We start from the raw sequence: 25,767 nt of genomic DNA, 5'->3' as shown, positions 1-25,767 counted from the left end.
TTAAAAATCTGGAGAGTACAGAGTCTTGAAACTGAAAATCAGGAAGTGCATGATTTAGCTGTTTTGAAAAAAAATATTCCAAATGTCCTTGTTGTTAAGACTGATTAACAACACACCAGAACAAACTCCTAAACAAGTTTCCACAATAATCTGCGTGCAATGTACACATTAAAGCTTTTAGTGACTAATTCTGGGGATCTTCTGCCACTAGGTGGTCAGAATTGCTCACTTCCTGACCCTCCAAGCCCCACCCTGCTGTCCTCTTAGTAATGATGTGCTACTAACTGTCCACATGTCAATACATTTTAGAACCAAATCTCAAAGCTTTTCAGTTTGAAAAAAATAAGGAAAGATGCGGGGGGGGTAAAAAAAAAAGAAAGATATGATGAAGTTGTATCAAATTTTATTCAGTTTCAACTTTCTAAGAAAGTAATTTTGACTCAACATAAGATGAAGTACAGAATTCCTCCCATGATTCTTGGAATGAAGTCGTTTACTGCTCTACCTCGGCTTGCTTTTAAGTTCTGCGGGATCCCAAAGCGGTCTCCGGTCGCCGAATGTCGGACAGGTCTTTGCTGCTGACGAGTTGCTTCGACGGTGTTGTGCGTTTTCCATGCAAACAATACCATTTTTCCCAGATGATGTAACTTCCACATTTGGACCGTTGGTTGGGGCCTGAGCAAGTAGTGGCATTGTATTCCAGCAAGCCTCAGGATGTCCTGTTGAGTGGGGGGGAGGTTAGGGGTGGGACAGGAGAGGAGGACATTCAGCGACCCAGGAGTTGTGTCCTTTTCATTGGAGGTGGCCACAGTAGCTGCTCCAGGATTGCCAAGAAGCTTCCCAAGGACAACGGAACCTGTTGAAGTCATTGCTGCCTCCACCGTCACCTGTGGCCTACTCAAAGACAATACCATCTTTTTCTTTTTTTTTTCCTCAATGGATCTGTTTTTGTTGTCATCTTCACGTTCCTTAAAAGATTTGGAAATGTGGGATATTTAAGGTGGTTCTGAAGCGTTTACATATAGGACTTGTTGCTGGAATCAATGAGGCTTATTACGGTTAGAACGAGGCCTGGAAAATCCTGTTAAGGTGGGTCGTGTTTTTTTTTTTTTACTTTTAATTTAAGAAGTTTCTACAAAGAATCGGGACATACAACGGAGAATGCTTCGTCTCATTTGGAAATCTTTACAGGGCGTGTTACATTAGTTTGATCAGACATGAAGGAAATCGTTAACCATTTTTGTTGGCCTCCCCAATAGATGACAAAACTATTGAAGGTATTTTTCCCTCGTTTTACATTCCAATAAAACAAGCAAACCAGAAAACTAAAAATCAAAAATAAGAATGTCTCTGTTCATCGACAATAAGGTTGCATTTCCAGAAAGCTTTCTCCTTTCTCGGCCTTTGAACTCTAGAAATCTTCATTGTTCCAGTGGAAGGGAAGGACCGAGGAAACGACGGAGGCAGCAGAGAGCGCGCGCTCCGTGACATCACTGATTTATTGTTGCACGTTTTCTCTGCTTTTCGACCATCTTTTTTGGGGGGGTTATTTTCTTTCTTCTAAGTCAGAACAGGAAGTTTATTGTGGAGACTGATTACAGCTGTATTTGCGCCGCTTTCCCTCCCCCACCTTCATTCTGTCCTCAGTCATCACCGTGTTTAGACTCGCAGCAGGAAACTACTGCTTGGCCAGATTACAGCAAAATATACACACTTGCAGTCCCCTGCTTATCTCTACAGACTGCCAAAGTTGTTTTTGGACGCTTCCAGAGGGGAGGGTACTGGGTGATTTTCGGATTTTTCAAATCTCAGCACGTAAACAGATTGCCAGGAACTTCAGGTTCTTGAGGAGTACACCGTGACTCCAGAACGTTTCATTAGCGCCATGTTTGACATCACCAACAGGATGACGATGAATCATACCACGGAGCTGATGCCTCTGAACAAAGGAGGCACACAGCATTCATCAGTTCAGTATCCTGCCAAAACCTGACTCAGTCTGTCTTTATTACATGTTACCAGGAGTGAACTTCAATGAGGTGAACGAGGAGAACAAGCAGAAGCTTTTTGGGGAGATCTACACCGCTATCGACACTTTGGCGTTCACCTTTGGCAATGTGTAAGTAAGATGTCGGTGTTGGGCAACCATTGTAGAAACAGTTATTGTAACAAGGTTATTGTTCTTTTGTTTTTTGTTTTTTTGTTGTTGTTTTTTTTAACAGATTCAAGTAATTTTGTCTTTTTACCACTTATTTATGCACTTTTGGTGCGTTTGCACCTGACTTATTAGCCTGTCAAATTGCTTCAACTCATACCTGCAGTGATTACGAGTAATTTAAAGTAGATCTGATATGAATATCTGTATCTGTCTTGATATTAAAACCTTCTAATTCTAGCAATGTTGCCAATCCATAAAAGCAGATCTATTCAGTCTAATTCTATGATTTGTATTCTGAGCGATGACGTGTTTTATTTAATTTACATTTAGAATTTCTAATTGCTCTTTCCGAACCATTTGAAAGAAGGTTTGTTGAAGTTTATTTTTTACATGTTTAACCAAGAAGGTCAACCTATTGTTTTTGTCACTTTCAGTTTCTTTATTGTTCATTTTCACATTACATTTCACATATACTCTTAATTGCACTGGCTGAACAAATTAAAGTTGTTTTTACATGTTTGACCGAGCTTGTGAAGCAGTTGGTGTATTTAAGTGTGCTGTACTGGTGCAGAGTTATAAAATACAATTGTAAATCAACACATTTATGGCTGTGTTGTAAAAAAGTAGTCGATTCAGCACCGTTTTTCTATATCTGATCGGTATCGGCCAAGACTAAGCTTCGGACAATGGTATCAGAAGTGGAAAAAAAAAGTGGATCAGTTCATTTCTAATTTAAATTAGACATTCACCAATCCATTGGCAAGAATTTCCAGTCACTGAACAACAGCATGATTCTTGATGGTGTTTAAAATGGATTAATTTTGTGTGTTTGTTATTTTACCTTGGATTCCAAACCATTACTCCAGTCGAGAAACCCGCCACATTTTTTAAAATTTCTTATGTGTTGTTGTCCTTGGTGAAAAAACCTGAATCATTCCTAATCAGAATCTGCTGGTCAGTTTTGAGTCGTTTTAACATAGAACAAATAATCACATCACTTTGCATTTTTAACGTAGTTTTGGGAGTTTCTGTCTTTTCTTTCAGAAACAAAAGGAACATAAGCTTTATTGATAGATGACAAATGCACTTATTTTATTTTATTTTTTATAATTCTTGTCTGTTTCCTCGTCTAATCTTGCTTTTATTTTTCTGTTTCCTCTTCCAGAGTGTCTGACTTCCTTATGGGAGATGTAGAGAATGGATCAGTGTTGGGGCTCCCCCTGACTAAGAGAAGCAGGGTAAGGAAAGTAGGACAGGTGGCCTTGTGTTAGAAGTCGCCGCCTTCTATTAATGCACCTAAAATAAAAACAAATGGCTCATGTCCTGCGGAGTTTTCACAGCAGGATGTAGCTTACTGAAACCGAATATGAAAGATTAGCTAGCAGAGTTCAGAGTTCAAAGGTGAACCAAGTCCTCGTCGGCTGACACAGTCGCCTTAAGCATCCTCCCCTGGTGATAAATTGTTGTTTTCCTGCTGGACGTTTTACTGTAAAAGTGGTCTAAGGAGGAAGTTGTCTCTCTGATAAGGACTGTACCATGCATGTTACTGGAGCATTCTGTTTTTCAAGGAGGAAGCACTTCCTTTCCTCCCTTCTTTGTATTATTGTTATTTTTCTTTTCTTTTTTTTTATAAAACCATTTTGTGTGTTTTTCAGTCTTCTGAGAACCTCTCTGTGGAATCTGGAGGATCCGGTCCTGAGAAAGATGATCCGCCAGGTAAGACGGCTTGAACACACAGCTACTGTACTCTCTGCGCCTGCTGTGTGAAAGGGTTTGGATGAAAACTAATCTTCTCACATTGAGAGGCAAGAAAAAAAAAAAACTTACACGTAAATGACGTGTAAATCAGTATTTAGGTGGAGCTGGTTCTTATTTTGTGGAACTTTTTTTTTTTTTTTTTTTTTTTACACACTGCCTGCTTTGTCTGAAGGATTAAGTAGGTAATAAACAATCACCTTACTGACATAATACTTCTGCTGTCAGTGTTGGTTAGCCTTGACGGTATTAGCCCATATTGCTAGTAGTCAAGGTCAGACTGAGCTCTTCCTGGATATGGCGTTGTGATCGTGCACGTGGCACATCCAGCAGGTTCCGGTTTGTAGAGCCTCCATCGGTCATGGCAGAGCCCACCTCTTACAAAGCTTTTTGTTGGATTTCCTTCGCAACCACAGGGCCGTCTCCGCCGGTTCGGCCTGAAGAGGTGGACAAGACGCTGCAGCGGCAGGACAGCGGAGTGGAGTCTGTGCTGCTCTACGCCAAGGCATGGTCTAAGTACACCAAGGAACTCCTGGCATGGGTGGAGAAGAGGATCAGCGTGGGTGAGTTGGACCACTCATATTTGTAATTGTGCTTCTAAAGGCTTCGGTGAACAAGACTGTACGACAGGAAAGCATTGAGAGCAGTTTCTCGCAAGGACTAAAGAGATTTTCCTCAAAGTGTTGGTCTTTTACTTTGAGACGGTCAGAGGAATCAGCTGGTGAAAGAAATTGGGCAGTGACTCATCCTGACTAGTGATTGGCAGGTTACGAACTCGGAAATCATATTATTTTCTTACCACACACCATCTGTAAGCACTGAAGGCAACCATTCTCTTTTTTGAAATCGTTACTGCAGGAACAAGAGTCAAAGTTTGCTGTTTTTACTTCATAGCTACACAGATGATGTGCAGCTCTACATTATGATGTCACCAGGTGATCCTGAACCCTCCATGCACTGAACAGATGCTCAGATCAAACTAATTTCCTCTGATTTCAAGGATGTGCCACAACATTCTCCAGCTAAACAAAAACCGAACTGAAGATATAACTTTTGAACCCAAAGAGGAACGATCTAGAGTCGGCGCACAGCTTCATTTATTACAGCTACAAACTAGTAATCAGGCCTGGAATCTGGGTGTAGTGATGGACTCGGACCTGAACCTTCAGAGCCACTTAAAGACAGTAACAAAGTCGGACTTCTATCATCTGAAAAACATTTCCAGGGTTGAAGGACTAATGCTCTTTTGTAAAGTTTCTAAAGTCCCTACACTGGCTCCCTGTAGCTCAGAGAATAGACTTTAAAATACTTCTGCTAGTTTATTAATGACTGAACAGCTTAGCAACACAGTGCGTTAAAATCTGCTGCTGTTGTATCAACCCTCCAGACCTCTCAGGTCTTCTGGTTCTGGTCTGCTCTGAACCAGAACCAAACATGGAGAAGCAGCATTCAGCTTCTGTGCACCACAAATCTGGAACAAACTTCCTGAAAACTACAAAACAGCTGAAACACTGACTAAAAATCCACCTGTTTAGAGCTTCCTTTGATTCATAATAATTGCCTGACGGTTTTGAAGATGGCATTTGACATATGTAATGTTTACTACTTGTTTCATAATGTTTTATATATATATATATATATATATATATATATATATATATATAAATAAAATGTTAATGTTTTTATGGTATGAAGCACTTTAAACTGTCTTGTTGCTGAAATGCTCAAATAAACTTCACTTTTAAATGAAATCAGAGGAAATTCAAAATCTGTCAGAAAACGCTTCATTGTTGGTTCAGTGTTTGCTTAATTATATTCTCAGCATTGTTGTGTTTTCGTTTGTTTTTTCCTTTAGTGCTAACTGAACTCCAGTTCCGAGATTTTGCTATAGTCACCACTGTTTGCTCAGCTTTATTACTGGTTTTATGTCCAAACAAAAAGATTTAAAGAGATTCTGAATGAGGGGCTTTACTGAGGGTTTGTTTGACGATATTACCTAACTCAGGGTTTGAGTTTGTAGTGTGAGATCTTTTGTTTGTTTGACGAGTTAATGAATGCTTTCAGCTGAACGCACAAAGCTCACATTCGCACTGTACAGGACAGACCGTAAAGTACCATCGATCAGCACAATAACAAAAGCGGCGTTCAGAAACGAGCTGGAAATGTTCTCCTTTTACTTGCAGATGTCGAGTGTGCCAAAAGTTACGCCAAGATGGCCGAAACCGCCAAGACTCTCGCAAGTCAGCAGGTGAGGAAAAGGAGGGAAAAAAATGCCACAGCTCATTCCTGTATCAGACTAATTGCAAGCGCTGACGTTCAGGAATTTTTCCCCTCCCACCTCTAAGGAGTTCATGCCGTTCCGTGAGACGTACATGGCCGCTTTCAAAAACGACATCGAATACAGCCAGCTGGTACTTCAAACCGCAGCAATACTCCAAAGCAACAAATTTGTGCAGGTAAGCCATGAAACCAACTGCCGCTTCATTTTTTATTTTTTTTATTTTTTTATTTTTTTTTAAGTAGGATTGAAACGAGATCTTAAAGACGGTGTGTCTGTGTTTTCAGCCTCTCCTGGGTAGAAAGAATGAGCTGGACAAACTACGAAGAGAGGTCAAAGAGCAGTGGCAGAGAGAGCAAAAGAAAATGGTGAGTGGTCAGTTCTGCTTAGCAACGTTAATTTAGAATAGAAAAGAACGTACTTTAGTGATCCTTAAGGGGAAATTATTTATTTGTTGACGAGCTACTCCATCCAAACTGTTAAATACTAGTAAATACAAATATGACCTTAAGCAATGTACAATTTATAAAATATATAGAAATAAGCGTGACATTGTAAGTAATTTAAATATAACTAAATGTAAAATAAATAAAGTAATAAGCACACACATCTTAATCCATAAATAAATCTATGAATGAGTCCAAATAAATAAACTATATAAAAAAAATGTATTTACTACTGCAAAATAGTCAAACAGTGGTCAAACTAAAATCATCAGATGTAAAATGAGTGCTTGCTTATTTAAATTGATTCTATAGAGAATCACAATTCCTCATGCTGCGAATTCTGAAGAGATTCAAATTTAAAAAAAAAATAAAAAAATAAATAAACTTTTAAAATGCATCTTTGCCATTCGCCCACCTCATACATTTTCAATAGATTTTTTTATATATTTATATTTCAGAACAACCCAAGCAGCTAAGCTAACCTAATACTGGTAATTAGAGTTACCGAATTTGATACACAAACCCCAATTTTGTCTAAATATGAACTGATGGGATTCAATTTTTTAATTAAACGTTATATTCCTTTCCAGTCTTTTCCTCTTGTCAGTCAAATAATTTTAAACAGTAAACCATTAAAATAGAAAAACTCAATTCTGAATTAAAAATCAGACCGGTAGACACTGGAAGATTTGCATCTTTGATGTTTATTGTAGTAATTTCTCAGTAATGTTTCTGCCCGTTAATTACCTCTTTTTTTTCTGTTTTTGTCTCCAGCAAGAGGCAGACAGCGCTCTGAGGAAAGCCCGGCTGCTGCAGGCCCAGCGGCAGGAAGAGTACGAGAAAGCCAAGGTGAGCACCAGCCGCCTGGAGGAGGAGCAGACTGCAGGAGGAGGAGGAGGAGGAGGCACAGCTGCAGCCAAACAGCTGGAAAAGAGGCGCAGGCTGGAGGAGGAGGCCCTGCAGAAGGTAGAGCGCATCCTCCAGTTTTTTTTATTTATTTTCTTCCTTCCGAGTGTCCCTCATGTTTAAGTTGTTTTGGATCCTCACTTTTTCAGGCCGAGGAGGCCAGGGAGCACTGCAAAACTTGCCAGATCGACGTGAGCGTGAAGAGAGTGGACCTGGCCAACACCAAGAGCGAGATCATCACTCAGATCAGAGAAATGGTCTCCCAGTGCGACCTCACCCTCAAGGCCGTAAGTTCACGTCTGTAATGTTCACACATGAGGCGTAGATGGAAACGGAGAGACCAAGCAGCGCACGATTTCACCGTTGCAGGTGACCGTCAACTGGTTCCAGCTGCAGCAGGCCCAGGTTGTGTCTTTACCCGTCAACCACCAGAGCCTGTGTGAGAACGCCAAGCAGTACGAGCCGGGCCAGCGTTACATCGAGTTCGTCCGGAGCCTGCCGACCAACGGGCCCCGTCTGGAGTCGCACTCGCTGGATTCGCCCGTCACCCCCAACGCCTGGTGAGATGCATGAATATCAGACAGATTATGGCTTCCAACAGGGCTGCTGCACAATGTTGTTTTAGTTATCGATTAATCGGATAAAAAAATTGGTACATTTTTTATTATTATTCAAACCTTTTTTTGTACAATAATAGAAATACATTAAGAGATGAAAATAAATTATTCAGTTAGTTTTTAAAATGAGAATATAATATAATAAGAACATTTTATTGCATACATGCAGTAACATACAGGATTCCTATATTTGATCATTTGTAGAATAGGATGCATCTGCATCAACATGCTCAGCTCTTTCTACAACTGTTTAATAAATGGATAACAAAAGATGCTGTTTTTGAAAAAAGTATGCCACTTGAATTTTGTGTAGATCATGTTTAAAAGTTTTTTGTTTGGTCTTAAATGAAAAATCTACATATTTTTTGTAAAATAATTCATTTTTACACTCTAGTTAGCGATTAATCGATTATGAAATTAGTTGACTTATTATTTCAATAATTGATTCATGGCGATTTATCTGATTAATTGTTTCATCCTTCAAAGACTCCCACACAGGGCTCCAGCAGCTACACTCCACTATGCAGACGTTACTGGATAGAAGTTAATTGTCTCCCCACAATGTTCACAATTCTTTTGATTAAAAAACAAGCGAGTCCTACGAATTTCGGGATGTAATTTTGGTCCCATCAGCTGGGCGTGTTTTCACACCCTCTGTGATAAATATACGCCGGACCTCATGGAGATTGTTTTGGAAAGAGTAATGCGATTGGGGCGGCGGGCTGCTTCCTGTGGAAACGATTGCGGTCAGCGGTCAAAGCAGCTTCCCGTCAGTTCACCTCAACTTCTATCATTTTCAGCTCCCACTTTGCTAAGATTAGCTGTCCCGCTAATTTGGGTAATTGACGTTGGTCATCTCTCTGAAGTGTTTTTAGGGGGAAAAACTACCAAAAAAAAAAAAATCAGAAAGGGTATTGTTGACATAGGTTTGTGATCTCTCACACACACCCATGCACATACCAGACGGATGGGAATAAGAGATCGCTTTTGTTCTCACTTAGTTTTCTCCCAGCCCCCCCCGACTCTGATCCCTCTGATCAAAAGAGTTCAGCTTGGGAGAGAGGAAATGAAACTTTGGCACATACACACACCCACGCTCGCATTCACCCACAACACTGCTCCCCAAAAGCTTAAATATAGAGCGAGCGCTGACCTACTTAGTGATGAATTGTGGGACACTTTTGGTTAACAATGGAGAGCATCGTTTGTTGATGTGCAGGAGTCAGTTAGTCATCATTATGCAGTAGTTTATTTGTGTTTGGTGTCCTGATCTCATGATATCAGGATTAGTCAGGGATCCTGTCACCGCTGATGGAATTTACTAGCATAATTAGGAGCTTAATGCCCGTATTTATTAATCTAATTATAATTCAGCGTCTCAGTCCTGAGTTTTGTCTCATTTGCTTCCGTGTTTTTTTGTGTCTTCAGGTTGCCTTCAAACAAGCGCTCACTGAGTGGGAGCCACTCCTCCCACAGCAACCTGTCGCAGACATCCGTCACCTCCGACGTGGTGGGTGGAGAAGACGTGGACGGTCACAGCAACTCCCACCACGCCAAGATCGCAGAGAGACGCTCCAATGGTGGCACCGATATACAAGGTAGATTCGCCTCAGTGGGTTAATTAGACATTTATAGGAAAACAAATGGAGGGAAACTGTGCAATTTGGGCCAGAACTTAGGATTTTTATTTTTTGTGTATGAAACCTTTCCTTATTAATTACCATACTACTGGCAAGAAGGAGTTTTTCCTTTCTATATAAACCCATTCTGCTTAAATTACAAGCTTGTGATCTTCTTTTCAGTCCATCTACTTTAAAATGCAAGTTGGCTTTAAATATACTAATCACAGGTATTAAATTTTGTCATGGAGACTTTAATCTCAGATTGTATGCATTTATTTTTCTGATGGAATTTTTCTATCAGTCAAAAGTTTGCGTTGACTTGTGTTGACATCTTCACTCAATGAGTTCTGTGATTGAAGGCAGTTGAGACTATCAGTAACAGGCTGCTAATGCTTTCTTGCTAGCTAACAAGCAAACAAACAAGCCATTAGCAGCCAGCTAGAGAGCCACAGGCATATGAGAAGCAGAAAGTTGTTGCCAAGAGCCTCAAAAGGCCCCAGAAATTTTAGTTTTGGCTCCTTGCTTTTCTTTTGTACATCCTTATCACAATATAGGTCTTAAATGTTATCCATAATGGCCTTTAAAAGGTCTTAAAAAGTCTTATATGTAATAAATAACCCTCATAGATCTTATGATGACATTCTGAATCAGAGCTGTTCTTTCAGTGGCAGAAAGTACAGGACGACCTTTACAGATATGAGTATCAGTGATTAATGAACTCCCAACGTTTACTATAAATATTGAGAAATTCCACTTCATTTGTTGCAAATGTTGGCATTGGAGAGCGTTTATGAAGGTAGATGGGTGCAAACGTTTTTTTTACTCATGTTTGGATTCCCCTTTCTTTCACAGCACTTCGAATTCAGGGTCCCTTCCGCCCCTGGGGTTCAGCCAATCAGGGCGGTGGGATGTGCAGTGACTCGGAAAGCGCCGGAGGGAGCAGTGAATCGCGCTCCATGGACTCGCCCACTGCAAGTCCAGGTATATTAGACTTGCACCTCTTCACTCCTTCCCCACCCAGTGTTGTCTGAACTCACAACATGCATGTTACACCCTGATTTTATATTTAAATAACTTGATATCACACTGAGCGACTGAGGCAATAAATCACCGTTTATTATTTTGAAAGGCTTTATAGAAAGTTTGCCAAAGAACGTGAAGGTGTGCTGAGATGGCAGCTAGAAACAGAAGATATAGTGGGTTTTTTTAATTGCCCCGGGGCGTCTGACATTTTTGTTTGAGTGATCTTGATGTTCACCCAACGTCGCTGGCATGTTCTCTCACAACCAGGAGGCTTAGCAACCGCACACTGTGAATGTTATGCAACTCTAATACAATGCGTACCAACATAAAAACGTGTGTTGAATGGGGTTTATGTTTTCCATGTTGCTATGCCACTGTACTTGAGGTGTACTGGTGCATCGTGTCACTTTTTGTCACGTTTACATCACAAACTTCAACGTGCCTTGTTGGGGTTTATGTGTCAGAGCAACACAAAAGAGGGAATAATTGAGAAATGATAACTTTCAGTTTTTCTTGAAACACAAATTTTGATGTTGCTTATCTCCAAAATAAACAACAAAAAAAATCCTTCGATTATAAAAACAAACAAAAAAATCTTAACATATGCGTGTAATATGTCAGCATGTTGTTGGAGAACATGGGTGAACAAACGGTATCATGAAGACCACAACAAGCGGAGTTGGGTCAGATTGGGATTGTTTTTGACCTGCATGCAAAATCCTGCATGTGGAGGTAAACTGAAACTGAATCAACAATGAACAGGCCTAGTCAAAGTCAAGACCTAAATCCAGTTGAGAATTTGCCGTAACGTTTAAAAGTCTATGTTCACAGTGCAATCTCTAGATGCCCAAAGCTGGTGGACACAAACCCTAAAAGTCTTGCAACTGTAGTTGCAGTGAAAAGTTTTACTCAGAAAACATGAATAAAAAAAATCATGATCCTTTATTTATTTATTTTTTTCTATGCACTCTTTGTCATTTAAAATAAAAATAAACTGTTTGGGGAGAAATAACCTCTCCTGATTGGTGGAAGTTGGTCCACCGTTTGCATTATCGCTGGTTACAGATTGAGGATTTGTGCCGCCCCATTGACCATCGTGAAAGTGTGAACAATGTGCGAATTTATCTCCGATTAGCCCCCTCATCAGGTTCTTCAGAAGCCAAGCAGCGTTAATAAAACAATCCTACAGGTGACCATTAATCAGCCGCTGTGGATGGCAATCACTAACAATCAGCTGCCACGTTTAGGAATCTGACACCTTTTCACATGCTGCATTAAATCATCAGCTCTTCCATAGGATGTTTCACCCTGTGCAGCAGGAACGGATAAGATGATGCGTGTTCTGCCTTGTTGTTCAGGGGATTTCAAGAGAAGGTTGCCAAGAACTCCCTCTACGGGAACCATGTCATCTGCTGATGACCTGGACGATCGAGAGCCTCCCTCACCACTGGATAACGGTGAGTCGAACCAGAACTTTTCTACTTCCTGGTCATTTGGAGTTATTTTACCCTTGCTGTGTGATTTATTTTATTTTTATTTTTCCCCTAATCTGTTCCTCTCTACGATCACGTTTAAAGCTTACTTTCCCCTTCTCATTGGCAGGTTTAAGTGAGATGATGATAGAGACGGCCAGCTCCCCGGGGCCGTTCAGAAACACCCAGATGTCCAAAGCAGCTCAGACCCACAAGCTAAGGAAGCTCCGCGCGCCCTCCAAATGCAGAGAATGCGACAGCCTGGTGGTGTTTCACGGAGCCGAGTGTGAGGAGGTAAAACTCGCATTCCTTGCTTTATTTGATTCTTTTTTTTTTTCTTTAATGAACAGAACAAGAAACCCGATCCAGGCCAAAACCTTTAGTGTTCAGACCTTTTTAGTAACTCCAGCTCACTGCATTCAAACGTCAAGAAAAAGCCTGCCAAAGTCACACAACAGCTTCTTTATCACCCACGGGAGCAAAAATTTGAAACAAAAACTGAAGGGAAAAAAAAAAAAGGAAAAACGCCACTTCTACCCCCCTTAATCAAAACCATTGAATGAGAGGAAATAAAAGAAAAAATGTTGAAAATGGTCACATTCTCTCCTCGGAGACCAAACTAAGGGGGGATCAGACAGGAGGAAACTGAAGAGGCTTTGTTTGTCTTCTGAAGAGTCCTCTCCATCATCCCTGTGCAGCCTCCCTCTTCTGTTGACTTTAGATCAAGTTTCTGTCCATATTTATTAGATACACTGAGGAAGGCAAATAAAGGAGTCACTGGAAAAAGATAGATTATGTAATGCCGGTTGACATATTGACAGGAAGCTGGCATAAGTAGCATGTTGGGAGTCCCATACTGCTGGTCGCAAGGACGTCTTGGCGTAATCTGAAGTTCCCAGGAAATATTTCTCGGAGTTCTATTTGTGTCTGCAGATTTACGCACTTCCTGTTCTGTATTCCCTTTTCACTAGAAGAATGTTTCTTTTGGCACTTTAGTGTGTCTTTGTATTGAAATGTGCTTGGCCTACCATTTTTTATTATTATTTTTTTTAATCTGCGGTCTGCTTTTGAGTTGTTTTGTTTTATTCTGTTTTGCTTAAATTGCCCGTTGCTGTGTTTGCAGTGTTCATTGGCCTGCCACAAGAAGTGCCTGGAAACGCTGGCCATCCAGTGTGGCCATAAGAAGCTCCAGGGGAGGCTTCACCTGTTCGGCATCGACTTCACGCTAGCGGCCAAGAACACTCCCGACGGCATTCCCTTCATCATCCGGAAATGCACATCTGAAATCGAGAACAGGGCGCTCAACATCAAGGTATTGTTATTCCACTGTAAAGCCTGCCTACAAAGCCGTGACACGCCTCGATTTAAAAGTTAACCAAACAGTTTTCAGGTTGCGTGGCCTTTTAGAGTCGGTGGCCCCGGTTTCTCCTTTGTGAGTCGGAAAAGGCCACCGCAGTTTCCTGTGCTGAAAGCTTTTTTTTTTTTCTTTTGTGCTCTGAAGGGGATCTACCGCGTGAACGGTGCCAAGTCCCGGGTGGAGAAGCTGTGCCAGGCGTTTGAGAACGGCAAAGACCTGGTGGAGCTGTCTGAGCTCTACCCCCACGACATTAGCAACGTGCTCAAGTTGTACTTGAGACAGGTAGGCTGCTTTCTCTTAGTGTTTGAGTCCTAATTAAAAAACCCAAAAAACAGGACTTTCTTATTAAGTTTGGTGCTTCTTTTGCACTTTGTGCTCTCCAGCTTCCAGAGCCGCTCATCTTGTTCCGTTACTACAATGACTTCATCGGTTTGGCGAAGGAAAGCCAGCGCATCATCGTGGAAGAACTCGAAGCCCAGCGGCTCAATCCTGGCGCCGCTACAGCGGCCCTGGTCAGCGTGGAGCTCAACAGGGTGTTGTTCAAAATCAAAGATCTGCTGAGACAGCTGCCTCCAGCGCATTACAAGACACTACAGTTCCTCATAGAGCATCTTCACAGGTACAGAGGGAAGGGGAACTTCTCCAAACATTGCTTTAACATGGGTATTGATCCGCTTCTCAGGGTGTTTTCACACCTGATAGTTTGCAAGAATCTGTTCGATTGGGGACCAAAATTGCAGCATTTGTTACATTTTCAGCTGGTGTAGTTCGTTTTCACGCTACTTCAAACAAACCAAACCCTTTGAAAAGCCTGTTGCCCGGCTTGCCTGTACTGGCGCCGCGCCAAGAACCACTGAAGGAAACAAAATGAAAACCTCTGAAGAAGACACTGAGCGTAACTTCATTCTTCACGAAATGCAAAACAAAATGAAGTGGTGCCAAATTTTAGCTGATGTAGGATTTCTCTTTCGTCTTTGGCAAAAGACTACAAGCCATTTCTTCCAGTAGCAATAGACTTGACCATTTGGTTTGGTTGCATTTAACCAGGTTGCCCCACCAAGGGGTCTCCGGTCCACTTGGCCTTCACATGCAGATTCACTTCAGCCAAATTGAGACCAGAGTTCGCCATTTTGATCCTTATCAGAGTTCAATTACATTCAGACCTCCCCAAACGAACCAGACTTCCTAGACAAAAGAAGTAGAGTTTGATTGAAGCGGACTAAACAGGTCTGATGTGAATCCACCCTCAGACTCTCATCTCCTTTGCTTCCTTTTAAGGGTGACCGAGTGTTCGGAGGAAAACAAGATGACAGCTAGCAACCTCGGGATCATCTTCGGCCCAACGCTGATCAAGCCGAGGCAGGCGGACGCCGACGTCTCCCTTTCCTCTCTGGTGGATTACCCATACCAGGCACTCATGGTGGAGCTCCTCATCCGACACTACCAGATGATCTTTGACACCCCTCTCAGCCCTCTGCGTCTCACCTCACCCACAGAGGCGGATTCTCACTCTCGCCTCAGCCAGCAGGAGAAGGAGCAGCTGAGCAGGCACTCAAAGTCACTGGGAGACATCAAGGAGGTGAGAACTTGTCAATTTCCACCCTTTTGACCAGTTTACTAAAGCATCTATTTGTCAGTTAACATTTATTTTCTAATTTTTACAGCAGAGCTCAAAGGTGTTTAAGAGACATTCCTCCATAATACCATCTTCGCACTTATTAGCTGAGGTTCAGGAGGCCATGCCAGCCCTCGATGGAAATGACTTTGAACCTGGTCAGTGTTCATCTTAATAAAAAGCATTCCTTTAAAGCCCATCTGGATTTGTAATATATGCACACTTTTGATCTGTGTTCAAAGGCGACGAGGTGGACTCGGAGACCCTAAATGGGATGTTGTCATCGAGCGTCCCTGAGATCGCAAAACCCAGCGAGAAGGGTCTGTGCCGCTCGCAGTACGTCACGGTCAGCAGGGTTCTGCTTCGACACCCTCGCAACAAACTGGTTTCCCGGCCGATGAGCATGCCGGCCGAGCGGGTTCTCGGCCGGGGCCAGGTGGATGAGAACAACACCCGGAACAGCACCAACTGGGAGAACAAGAAGGGAGGCGGCTGCAGCCAGTCCATCGAAGAGGTGGACGAGACGGAGAGCTCCAAACTGCGAGCGGGCGCGCATTACCGGAGCACCTTCATCGACACGCAGACGCTACGGAGAACGTGGGACAAACAGTACAAGTACGACGTGGCGTCCAGAGCCACCAGACTGGCAACCAGCTCTCCGTCGGAGGGATCCGCGCTGGACGCCAGCGGCTTGTCGGCTTCTGTGCCAGCCTCCTTAAACCACGGGACGGCGGGGAGCACCATCAGCACCATCTACCCTAACAGACCTTACACAGTGGCGGTGCGACCCAGCAGGACTTTAAAGAGGGAGGAGAACGTGTCAAGAAACAACACGATTGCGACAGTTTTTAGAGCGCCGAGGACTCTTCAGCCTCCGCCAGGAACTTTCTACAAGCCTCCCTCAGGGAGCAAAGCTAAAGGGCAGCAGAACTGTAAGCTAGCGAACAGCGCAGAGGAGGATGATGATGACGAAGAAGAAGAGGAGGAGGATGACGACGATGAGGAGGACGAGGAAGAGGAGGAACTAGGAATTGAGATAGAAGTTTCAGTCGATGAACCTCTTGAGGAAGTCGACCAGGCAGCCATGTCTCATTCTCCCAGCTCCAGTCCTGAAGAAATGGGTCAAAACCAGACGAAACCTGTGTACCAGAGACTGAGGCCCAGGCGCCTTCAAGAGGTAGAACACAGAGAGGCTCATTTCGTCTGAGCGAAAAGTCCTGGGCTTCGAGAGTCAATATAAACTGTGGTCAAAGGTGAACGAGTTCCATATTAGTCCAAAAAAGCAAGCAGTCTTCCAACTGTTGATTTAATTCTCAGAAGACCAACAAGACGCACTTAAACCACTGCAGACACTTCAAATCTTTTAATCACTTGCTCACAACACTCGGCACCATATTTATAATTTCTATAAAACTGTGCAATTGTTTTTATATTGTACAAAGTTTCTACAAACTTACTATGGATGTTTGCTTTAATGCCAAAAAGTCGGGTATGAGTCATTAAATTAGTGCATAGAATTGGAATCACAACACTGAAAACAATCCAGTGCACTTAGCTCGATGTGAATACCGATGGAGCAGTGTTGTCCCCACTGTGAGAGAGAGTGTTTTAATCTGTTACAAGTAGGTTATTTTCTAATGATTTGTGTATAAATCTGGGTAAATATATGTACACACATGGCGCGTTAGATAGCTGTACTGGCAGCTAAGACATGTTCTAAAAGGAACAAAATAGCAGAAGCTAGTTTTAGCCTTTTGCGTTTATTTTTTAACTTGGATGATGTCAACTTTGTCTGACAAGTTCTTACAAATGCCACTAGTGGTTTTCACCCCACTGTTTGTAATATCACTTTTAAATTTTAATAGCCAAAGCTTTTTTGTTCTTTTTTTAAATTTTGTTTTTACAACTTTAGTAGTCTTACCAGTAACAAACCTTACATGTTTGGTTACATGTAATAGGAAGGACGTCATTTATTTAAACTGTATCTGTTTTTTTCATTTTTATGTACACAGTTGATAAACTGTTAAAAGGTTCAATGTATTAAAAAGGAGAAGAAAAAAAACAGGTACATTTAAACAAACACTCTTTTGTAACTTATTAAAATATATCTGGCAAATTCTAAGAAAGATGCTTGTTTTTTTATTTTATTTTAAACATTCAGTCATTTCACCGTCTGCTGATGTAAGCGGGCAACTAGCATGGGTTGAAACATATTAGTAATACTTCTAAGTTACAAGTTTTGTCATTTAATCATAAAATGTTTTATAGTTGGTGAGAAAATTCAAATGTTACGCAAGACCAACTATAAACCTACACTCCCACCTGAAACGCTCAGGTAGGGTGTGATCGGGGTGCCATTTACCGAAACCACGAGAAAAAAAAAATCGGAAAAACGCAAGCGGGGGGTGGAAAGCGCGCGCGCGGACAATGAGATCCCACGCGGATGGCTCACCAAGGGGAATTGTGGGTCCAGTGGACTTCCTTCGCAACCGAGCCAGGTCGTAGTGTTTTTTGTTTGTTTGTTTGTTTGTTTGTTTGTTTGTTTGGCAAGAGCTGAACCCGAAATTCGCGTCGAGTCGGACCCGGGCTTCTGTGGCACGCGCGTTAAGGAAGGCTCCAATACGTACAGATAAAAACGAAGAAGAATGCACGACATGAAGTTATGTTAATCTACTTATTATAGTATTAGAGTTGGCTGTTTACTCTGTTGAGGGCAGAAATGAAGTAAGGTAAGTTCAATTGACATGTTCACAATGCGCATGTGCTGCCTTGCTCTTCTCCAATCAACCCCTCATCAATTTGCTGTCACAACAAGCAACACAATGGAGCCGCAAGATGTTGACACTAAATCTGAAAATGGAAGAAGTTACACTGGTTAATTTAAATCTTAAATAATATGTCTGTTTTATTTCAGGTTTCGGTCTATAATTAAAGTTAGTCTGGCGGGAGGGGTTGGATTTATCTTTAGGCCTAAACTAAATTAGTGGAGGGAGAGAATTAAAAAAAAAGATTTACAGGTATGGATAACTACTTACTTGAAATTTGTCCTGTAGAGAGTTCCTGACACTCGCCACTAAAGGTTGGGAGTAACTGTCTTTTCACGGAGGGTTATCGTGTTAATGGAAAGTGGAAGTTAAGAGGATTGTAAAGGTTTATTCAAGATTTTAGGCAGGTTCACATGTAGACAGCAGCAGGAGACACTTCCACATACAAAGATGTATGTTGAAAACAGGCTACATCTGTGTCATTCCTTGTGTTAATCCAAGCAGGCTTACCCAGGCTGAAGGAAAAAAAAAGAATGAACTGTTTCTCATTGGTCAGAAGAAAGTACATTTTGCATTGCAATATAAATTGAGTTTGGGCACAGTACATTGCTTAAGTTCAGTGTGAAGTTACCACAGTCAAGAGATGATTTGGGGCAACGTAAGTGCTCTCATTACCTGCAAATTCTGGATCACTTCAAGCTAATTTCTGCTAACAAGCTTGATGAAGATGCTGATTTCATTTTCCCAACAGGATGCCAAACACAACAAAAGTCAGTTCGTTGACCCTGGTATTATTGGTGCTGTGTCGGACATCCAACTGAATCTATTGACCTTTTTTCTAGAGGAAGATGAGAGACACCAGACCCCACAATACAGATGACCCAAAGGCCACTATCAAAACATCTTGAACCACCTTAGTGCAGAGCCACAGGCTTCTGGATTTTCATTAGCTGCCATTAAATATAAATATTTAGTCATGCTGTGAGGAATAAATGTTTATAATATCGTAGTTTCGTTGTCTGAATTAAACTATTGAAATAACCTGTTGAGTTTCGAATAACTCTAAATGTGATTGCATTGAATTGTGATGAGATTTTATCACACACGCCCCTCAATAAATCTATAACCATGCCTGTAATTACAGTATCTAACGAAGCCTCCGTTGGTTAAGGACATGAAGGGCTCTGCCGGTGGCAGAGGGGCGTTAGCCGTCTCTCCCAGTGCTCAGAAAGTAGATTAAATTCAATCCTCTTACCTATTCACGAGGTCTGAAAACGAGCTGCGTTTGCAACCACAGGGAACAGTTGAGAGAACATGGGCTCTAATGTTTTATTTTTTATTTCCTGTGCATCCACCCACAGCTGAGGTGTTCGTCTGAGGTAAGAGGCACGTCAGTGTAATGTTGTATTTACTGTAAATGCGCTGTGGTGTAGCAGCTACAGCCCAATCCAAAAAGAACAAAGTGACTCATACTGACACTCTAATTGTTTTGTAAATGTAATAGGAAAGAGCAAGAGCACTTTGCTTTCTAATTAAGACAGATTGCAGCATATTTGTAATATGGACACCTCTGTGGCTGTTATTCTGACTATGAAGTGTGTTGAGCTCATTAACCGTCTTTATGAGCCATTGCTGGCTTTGACGTGGAGCTTCCTGCAGCTCAACAGGCCGATTACATGAAGGACGGCTCTTCCCAGCACAGTGGATCATTCTGGACTGGTTGCGTACAGGTCTGCCGGGCCAGAGCCGACCCCCGTGGGGTTGGGGCGGTGAACAGGAGCCACCATGGGGTCAGGAGGTCAGGTCAGGCTCCTGCTGTGGAAGAACTGGACCATCCGCAGGCGGCAGAGGGTAACCCCTTCTCATCTGCGCTATATCCGCCCGCTTTAAGACCAGCAGCGTGGGGCAATTATTAAACATGGTGGAAGTTGGACTCCATTAAGCTGTTACTGCTTCCAGAAACGGTTGCCCAATTGTTATTTTCAACAAATTAAATACCTTTCTGCTACATCTGCTCAAGTGTTGAATGCTTTAAGGGCTGCCACACCCTGCTGGGTCTGAACAGGCGCTGGAGGATTACTGGTCTTTTGTGCCAGGCCTTCTTTATTAACAAAAAAAACAGGTTCATATTTAATACCATAGGAATGCTCCGAAAAGAATCGTTAACATAAACTGCAAATGTTCCTTTGAATCAGATTCGGTTCTTCGTGGAGATCATGTGGCCTGTGATGCTGTTCATGGGACTGGTGTGGCTGAGGAGAGTGAACCCGCTCTACCGTCAGCATGAATGTGAGCCGACAGCTAAATAAGGAGGAAAAAGCTGCTACCGCTGTCATGCAGGCATTCCTGGGGGTTTTTTTGTTGTTTTTTTTAAAATAAATGTTGCATAACTATTTAGAAATGTAATGTTTTGTTCTTCAGGCCACTTCCCTAACAAGGCCATGCCCTCAGCCGGCATCCTGCCATGGATCCAGGGAATCGTCTGCAACGCTAACAACCCCTGCTTTCAGTATCCCACCCGTGGCGAATCTCCGGGTCTGGTGTCCAACTACAACAACTCCATGTAAGCTTTGACTAGGCCATTCCAACATGGATGTGCTTTGATGTCTGTTGTAGATCCGACCGGCTTCCCCTTTCCCTTGCTGAAAGAGAATCCTCACAGCATCCTGCTGCCACCACCTTGTTTCATGGTGGAAATGATGTAACAATGTAACATCAGATCAGGTGTTTTGAACTTTGCAATTACAGTATTGACATGTATAACACACCGTGTAACAGCTGGTGTTTGATAACGGGGTTTCACACACACGCATAAGAGTAATGTTTTTGGATTGACATTAGCCGAAAAATTACAGTGTTTTCATTTACATATTACTCTTCATTAGTGTTGACTCTTTATATAATATTACATAATTAATCAGATCTCTAACAAACTTCTGAGACCCTCTCAGAACAGCTGCAGTTTACACACTGGATTTCATTTAGGGGTATCACAACAGCAAATCTTAATTTTCTAAGTTTTATTTGCAAAAGAAAAAAACGTGAAAATTTTCTTTACACATCCATGCGTGAGTGGACTATCGTCATATGCTGTGTGATGCTAATGAAGACAAGGGTGTGTTTGAGCTGTTCCTGATGATTCTCCGTAGTCTGGCCCGGTTCTACTCGGATGCAGAGGAGCTTCTTTTCAGCGACCCCGAGTTTCTGCAGGTGGGTCGCCTCTGGAGGGAACTGAACGCCATGAGCAACTTTATGGACATGCTGCGCACTCATCCCGAAAAGGTCTCAGGTCAGTGCTCCAGGCCTTCGTCGTCTTCCTGCAAAGTCCTTTACTCTGAGCTGTTTTATTGGAGCTGGTGTTACCGCTGCAGAAAAGAAGAAAAAAAAGCTTTCCCTTAGGTTTTAATCCGGAGTTTACGTGAGTATTAACGCAGTTTACTCTCTGGTTACATTTAGCTTCTGGCAGAACTTGCAGTTCATGTCGGCTTAAAGACATTCATAAATGAGTTAATCTAATGGGATTTATGAAAAAATCCTGTTTCAAAACTGTCATCTCATCTGAAAGTGCATCTGAGGTTAGTTAGATCTCACATGCTTTCCCATCATTGTGTCTGGATGCTTTAACACCATTATATCACGCGGGCTTAAGGCGGGTCCGAACTCTAAGCTGCTTACTTTGCGATGTCTGGCCACGTCAACCGTCCGCTTTCTTGTTTCTTAGTGAGATTGCCGATGCATTTCTTCCATCTATTGCTCAGTCAGACGGTGCCTTGCAAAGTATTCATACTCCTTCAACTTTTTTGTTTTTAGCATTTTTTTGGGTCTGAAATCGTCTGGAAGCAGATTTTATACTTCGCTTCTCAGGCTTCACATGTAAATATCGGCAGATTGCTGATCACCCAAAATTAAAGACCATCAATGTGGTGCTCATTAAATTTCTTTGATCTAAACATTTTAAAAGTCTTGAGCAGTCTTTAATCCTTTCATTACCTTTGACCAAGTTCCCACACACCATTATGCTGCCACCACCAAGCATAACTTTCTCTTTGCCCTAAAAGTTGTTAACAGTTGGGCAATTTAATAAATAGGTGATGTCAAAAGGTAATCGATTGTCATGGGTTTTGTTTAGGGGTATGAGAGTAAATGGGGTAGAATACAAATGCATGCAGCATGTTTGCAGATTATATTGATGAAAAAAACATGCATTGTTTTTGCTTCCAGTTCACAATGTTGCTGTTTCACACAAAGTTGCCATAAGATACGTTGATGTTTCTGTTTGTGACATGACAAAATATAAAAACAGATCAATGAGTGCAGCTGCGTTTACATTCTTCTCTCCCACCTCAACGGCGGCAGCTTCATGCTTTGGGAGTTATGGTTCACCATAAGTTGAACTTGATAGTTTTTTTTATTTAATCCACCCGACATTTTTCATGGTGCTGACTGATGGTGTTGTTTAAACAAGTCAGGCTAAAAGATTTACCTTTAACTTCCAGATGCTTAAAAAACTCACCACTCTTCCATGAAGACCAGATTTGTAACATGCACGATATTTACAGTAGTAGCAGAAAAGGAGGCTGAATACAAAAACATACACCCCAATTCAGATTTTTGTTTGCCAGCAAGACTCGACATCCCTGAGATTTTCTTGATCATGCACTACTTTATTTTTATTTTTGAATTATTTTTGGTCTGCACTAACATACAATAAAGTTTGTGAGTTTAGTTCGACAAAAAATAAAAAATAAAAAAAAAATAAAAAAACGTAAGGGTTGATGGAGTATGAGTACTTTTCTGTGATACTGTATCCATCTCTTTGTTCCACTGGGAAAAAATGAGCCTCCGTAGTGGGAGTGGACTGATGTAATTCACATTCCTGTGAAGTTCTCATGAGCTCAGAGAAAGAGAATGAAATTCTCATGAATAAAGTTACAACATGAGGGACATTAATTCACGACTGCTTGTATTACACAAACATATAGAGTCTGCGGTTTTGTCAGATGTAAACATTTCACTCTGAAGGCCCCGCGGTGCATCGTGCCGCTCCGCTTGTTTTACGGAATCAGTTAAGTTCCCTGTATTCGTGTTCCCACTTGTTTTTATGTCGTATGTTGTTCCCAGTGGATGGAACATGAGTGAGATCACTCAGAACAAAACGGGCAGAACTGGATCGAGACCAAAACTGCACTCTGCCCGACAGAGTAAACTCCGTTCAAGCACAGGCAGGCCGATGGAAACATTGTTACAGTGTGTAGAGTCGGAGGAAGCGGGAAGCGCGTTCCGATTGCTCCACTGAAACTCGCTTGTCGCGACTTGTCCGCGGTATGTGCCGCTAGGACTTAAGGATTTCTCCGCCCGGACCGGTTATTCCAGCGCGAGGAGGCGCCGTTATCCGTTGAGGCCAGTGGTGCGTGGACCCACACAAACCGCTTACGTTATTTGCCGCAGGTCGCGGAGTGAAGGTGGAGGCGATCCTAAAGGACGACGAGACCTTGACGTCGTTCCTGCTGAGAGACATTCCCCTGACAGAGTCTGTGGTGTATCATCTAGTCAATGCCCAAATCAGGCCTGAACAGGTACACACGTTCAGAAACACTCACACACAAAGCCAGGAATACTCACTGCATCCTCTAACTCAGAATGTAAATCCTGAGACTTTACACCCAAAAACAATGAGCAGTGTGTGATATAAATAAAGTTCAAAATGAACATGTTCAGCCAAGAAAATGGAAGGAAACATTGATAATGTTGGGTGGCAGAGGTCCAGAGCAGTTTGACACTTTGGAAAATGTAAATTTAATGGCAGGCCATATTTGATATGTAGCATTTTTATAACAACTGTAGTTATGCTATAAAATGGCACTATGTGCCTGGAAAACATAATACTGCCCCTTTAATTAGTAAATGGTTGAGAAAAGAAGGATTCCTGATGAAGTTAAAAATATGAGCATCTGCTTTATGAGACTGTTATACAGCGGAGTCTTCAGTCAGAAGCTTCTTCAGATTTGCTGTATTGCAGACTGCTACTGGTTGTCCTACCTGCCCACAGTCATCAGCATTTATGACTCTTTTGATGAAACTTGGACTGCATGATCTACATTTAACATCCTACTTGGGATTAATAAAGTATTGTTGAATTGACTTATTGTCATAAGTTTAGCGTGTATCTATATGTTTATTTTACTCAAAGTATCAAAGTCAATATAATAAATAATTTTAATACAACTGGGATACTTATACATTGTGTTATATTTGCAGTCAAAATGTAGGATTTTTATCCAATGCCATACCGCAAAAATTACTTCATATTCAAGAGTAACATAAAAATTCTCCATTTAGATTAAAAACATTACATTTTTGTTGCTAATTTAAAATTAAAGTAACACACATAAGTGGGGAAAAGTCATTAAAGTCTATTATGCAGCAAAACCAATAAAGGGAACTTCTGGTAAGAGCAAAAAGAAAAGCAGTGTCTGATGGAAAAAAAAAACATAAGGAACTGAAGACTGAAGAAAAGAAGACCCAGAGGTACTGTGAGTTTTGGTTTCTTGCTAGAGATCTAAAGCATTGCATTTCTTGGAGTTGATTTAAAAATAAAGTAGTGTGACGCGTATTTACTAAAATTCCAAATAAATTAACAAGAAGGGGAAGAAAAAACTCTTCCTATGTTCCTTCCTTTGTTTTTCCCTCTTGCTCAACACCCGCAAATTCTTGGCAGCAGCTCAAAACGGCATGCCAGCCTTGAATGTTACCGTTTATGTTCAGTTGTAAACAATAATGCAACAAGACCTACATGGATTGCAGCATGTGAATTATTCAACTCACATACTGTAGTTCCAAGGCCCAAACACAAAACCTTTCCTTGCCTGAATTCAGCCAGTGAATCCCTCCAGTGTTTTTGACGCGTAAACAGTGTTTGTGCTAAAGTATTGTAAAGGTGACCTTTAAATCTCGTGTTTAAATGCTACGACCTCCTGTTTCAGTTTGCCTTCGGGGTGCCAGACTTGCATTTGAAAGACATCGCCTGCAGCCTCAGCCTCCTGGAGCGATTCCTGATTTTCCAGAGCCATAGAGGACTCTATTCCGTTCGGAACGCCATGTGCATCCTGACCCCGCAAAGGCTGCAGATCATCGAGGACAGATTTTATGTCAACGTGGATTTTTTCAAACTCTTCCGACTGGTCAGTGTTTTATTCACTTATATATTAAGAAAACATAGTTCTTGGTTTGCAAATCTCGCTGAAGTCAGTTTTTGCCATGTTAATTATATTTTTGTTTAGGGTGGATAATAAAGATGCACCGGTTTTTTTTTTTTAAAGGGGCCTCACAGAGCAGCTCTCCCTCACTCACTCCGCTCCTTCAGACTAGCCAGCAGTAATTAGCAAACACCTGGTAAAACTGAGCATCTGCTGAGCTCATTATACAAGTTGCTTCTCAGAGCAACGGCAGTAAAAATGTTGTTAAAGGGTCAATAGAGGAGCCATGTTGTGATGACTTCCTGAAGGCGAAGTGTCAAAAAGAGCATGTGTTTCTTAAAGAGACAGAGGCCCAATTTCAAGACGTTACATTACAAAGTAACATTTCTTTTAAGTCATATTTGATATACATAACATTTTTAGAGAAGGTAAAATAGTTACTTGATTGTGCTACATAATGACTCAATGTGGCTGGAAAACACATAATACTGCCTCTTTAAAACAGAAACTTGTGGTGCTGGTTTCAATTTATTGCACGGTGGCCAAAGATATATTAA

At 41.7% G+C, this 25,767-nt stretch overlaps 2 protein-coding genes across 4 annotated transcripts in view; both read left to right on the top strand.

Annotated features, from left to right (window-relative positions):
* The window catches only part of LOC103143340 (rho GTPase-activating protein 29-like), a 35,061-nt gene extending 18,530 nt beyond the window's left edge, over nt 1-16,531 (top strand). Inside the window, exons 1-21 of one of the 2 annotated variants that reach the window (XM_007559825.2) lie at nt 800-1,089; nt 2,023-2,119; nt 3,324-3,396; nt 3,814-3,874; nt 4,330-4,476; nt 6,097-6,161; nt 6,259-6,369; nt 6,479-6,559; nt 7,412-7,603; nt 7,693-7,830; nt 7,913-8,103; nt 9,589-9,758; nt 10,635-10,763; nt 12,164-12,262; nt 12,408-12,571; nt 13,401-13,589; nt 13,779-13,916; nt 14,018-14,253; nt 14,913-15,213; nt 15,299-15,407; nt 15,492-16,531. In XM_007559825.2, the coding sequence (XP_007559887.1) occupies nt 3,340-3,396; nt 3,814-3,874; nt 4,330-4,476; nt 6,097-6,161; nt 6,259-6,369; nt 6,479-6,559; nt 7,412-7,603; nt 7,693-7,830; nt 7,913-8,103; nt 9,589-9,758; nt 10,635-10,763; nt 12,164-12,262; nt 12,408-12,571; nt 13,401-13,589; nt 13,779-13,916; nt 14,018-14,253; nt 14,913-15,213; nt 15,299-15,407; nt 15,492-16,456 (3,543 nt within the window). In that variant the 5' untranslated portion in view covers nt 800-1,089; nt 2,023-2,119; nt 3,324-3,339 and the 3' untranslated portion in view covers nt 16,457-16,531. Of the gene's footprint in view, nt 1-799; nt 1,090-2,022; nt 2,120-3,323; nt 3,397-3,813; nt 3,875-4,329; nt 4,477-6,096; nt 6,162-6,258; nt 6,370-6,478; nt 6,560-7,411; nt 7,604-7,692; nt 7,831-7,912; nt 8,104-9,588; nt 9,759-10,634; nt 10,764-12,163; nt 12,263-12,407; nt 12,572-13,400; nt 13,590-13,778; nt 13,917-14,017; nt 14,254-14,912; nt 15,214-15,298; nt 15,408-15,491 lie in introns of those variants that run through there. The other variant, XM_007559824.2, reaches the window with a different exon arrangement.
* A 2,757-nt stretch (nt 16,532-19,288) lies between these two features.
* LOC103143339 (retinal-specific ATP-binding cassette transporter-like) overlaps nt 19,289-25,767 on the top strand; it is a 50,622-nt gene continuing 44,143 nt past the window's right edge. For both annotated transcript variants that reach the window (XM_007559822.2, XM_007559823.2), the window contains exons 1-7: nt 19,289-19,393; nt 19,745-19,865; nt 20,210-20,303; nt 20,436-20,577; nt 21,164-21,303; nt 23,463-23,590; nt 24,998-25,195. In XM_007559822.2, coding sequence (XP_007559884.1) covers nt 19,800-19,865; nt 20,210-20,303; nt 20,436-20,577; nt 21,164-21,303; nt 23,463-23,590; nt 24,998-25,195 — 768 coding nt within the window. In that variant the 5' untranslated portion in view covers nt 19,289-19,393; nt 19,745-19,799. The remainder of the gene's footprint in view (nt 19,394-19,744; nt 19,866-20,209; nt 20,304-20,435; nt 20,578-21,163; nt 21,304-23,462; nt 23,591-24,997; nt 25,196-25,767) is intronic.

Source organism: Poecilia formosa, unplaced genomic scaffold (genome assembly GCF_000485575.1).
Source record: "Poecilia formosa unplaced genomic scaffold, Poecilia_formosa-5.1.2 Scaffold108, whole genome shotgun sequence".
Lineage (NCBI taxonomy): Eukaryota > Metazoa > Chordata > Actinopteri > Cyprinodontiformes > Poeciliidae > Poecilia > Poecilia formosa.
The sequence above is the reverse complement of the archived record's forward strand: the minus strand, read 5'-3'. Positions and strand labels throughout refer to the sequence as shown.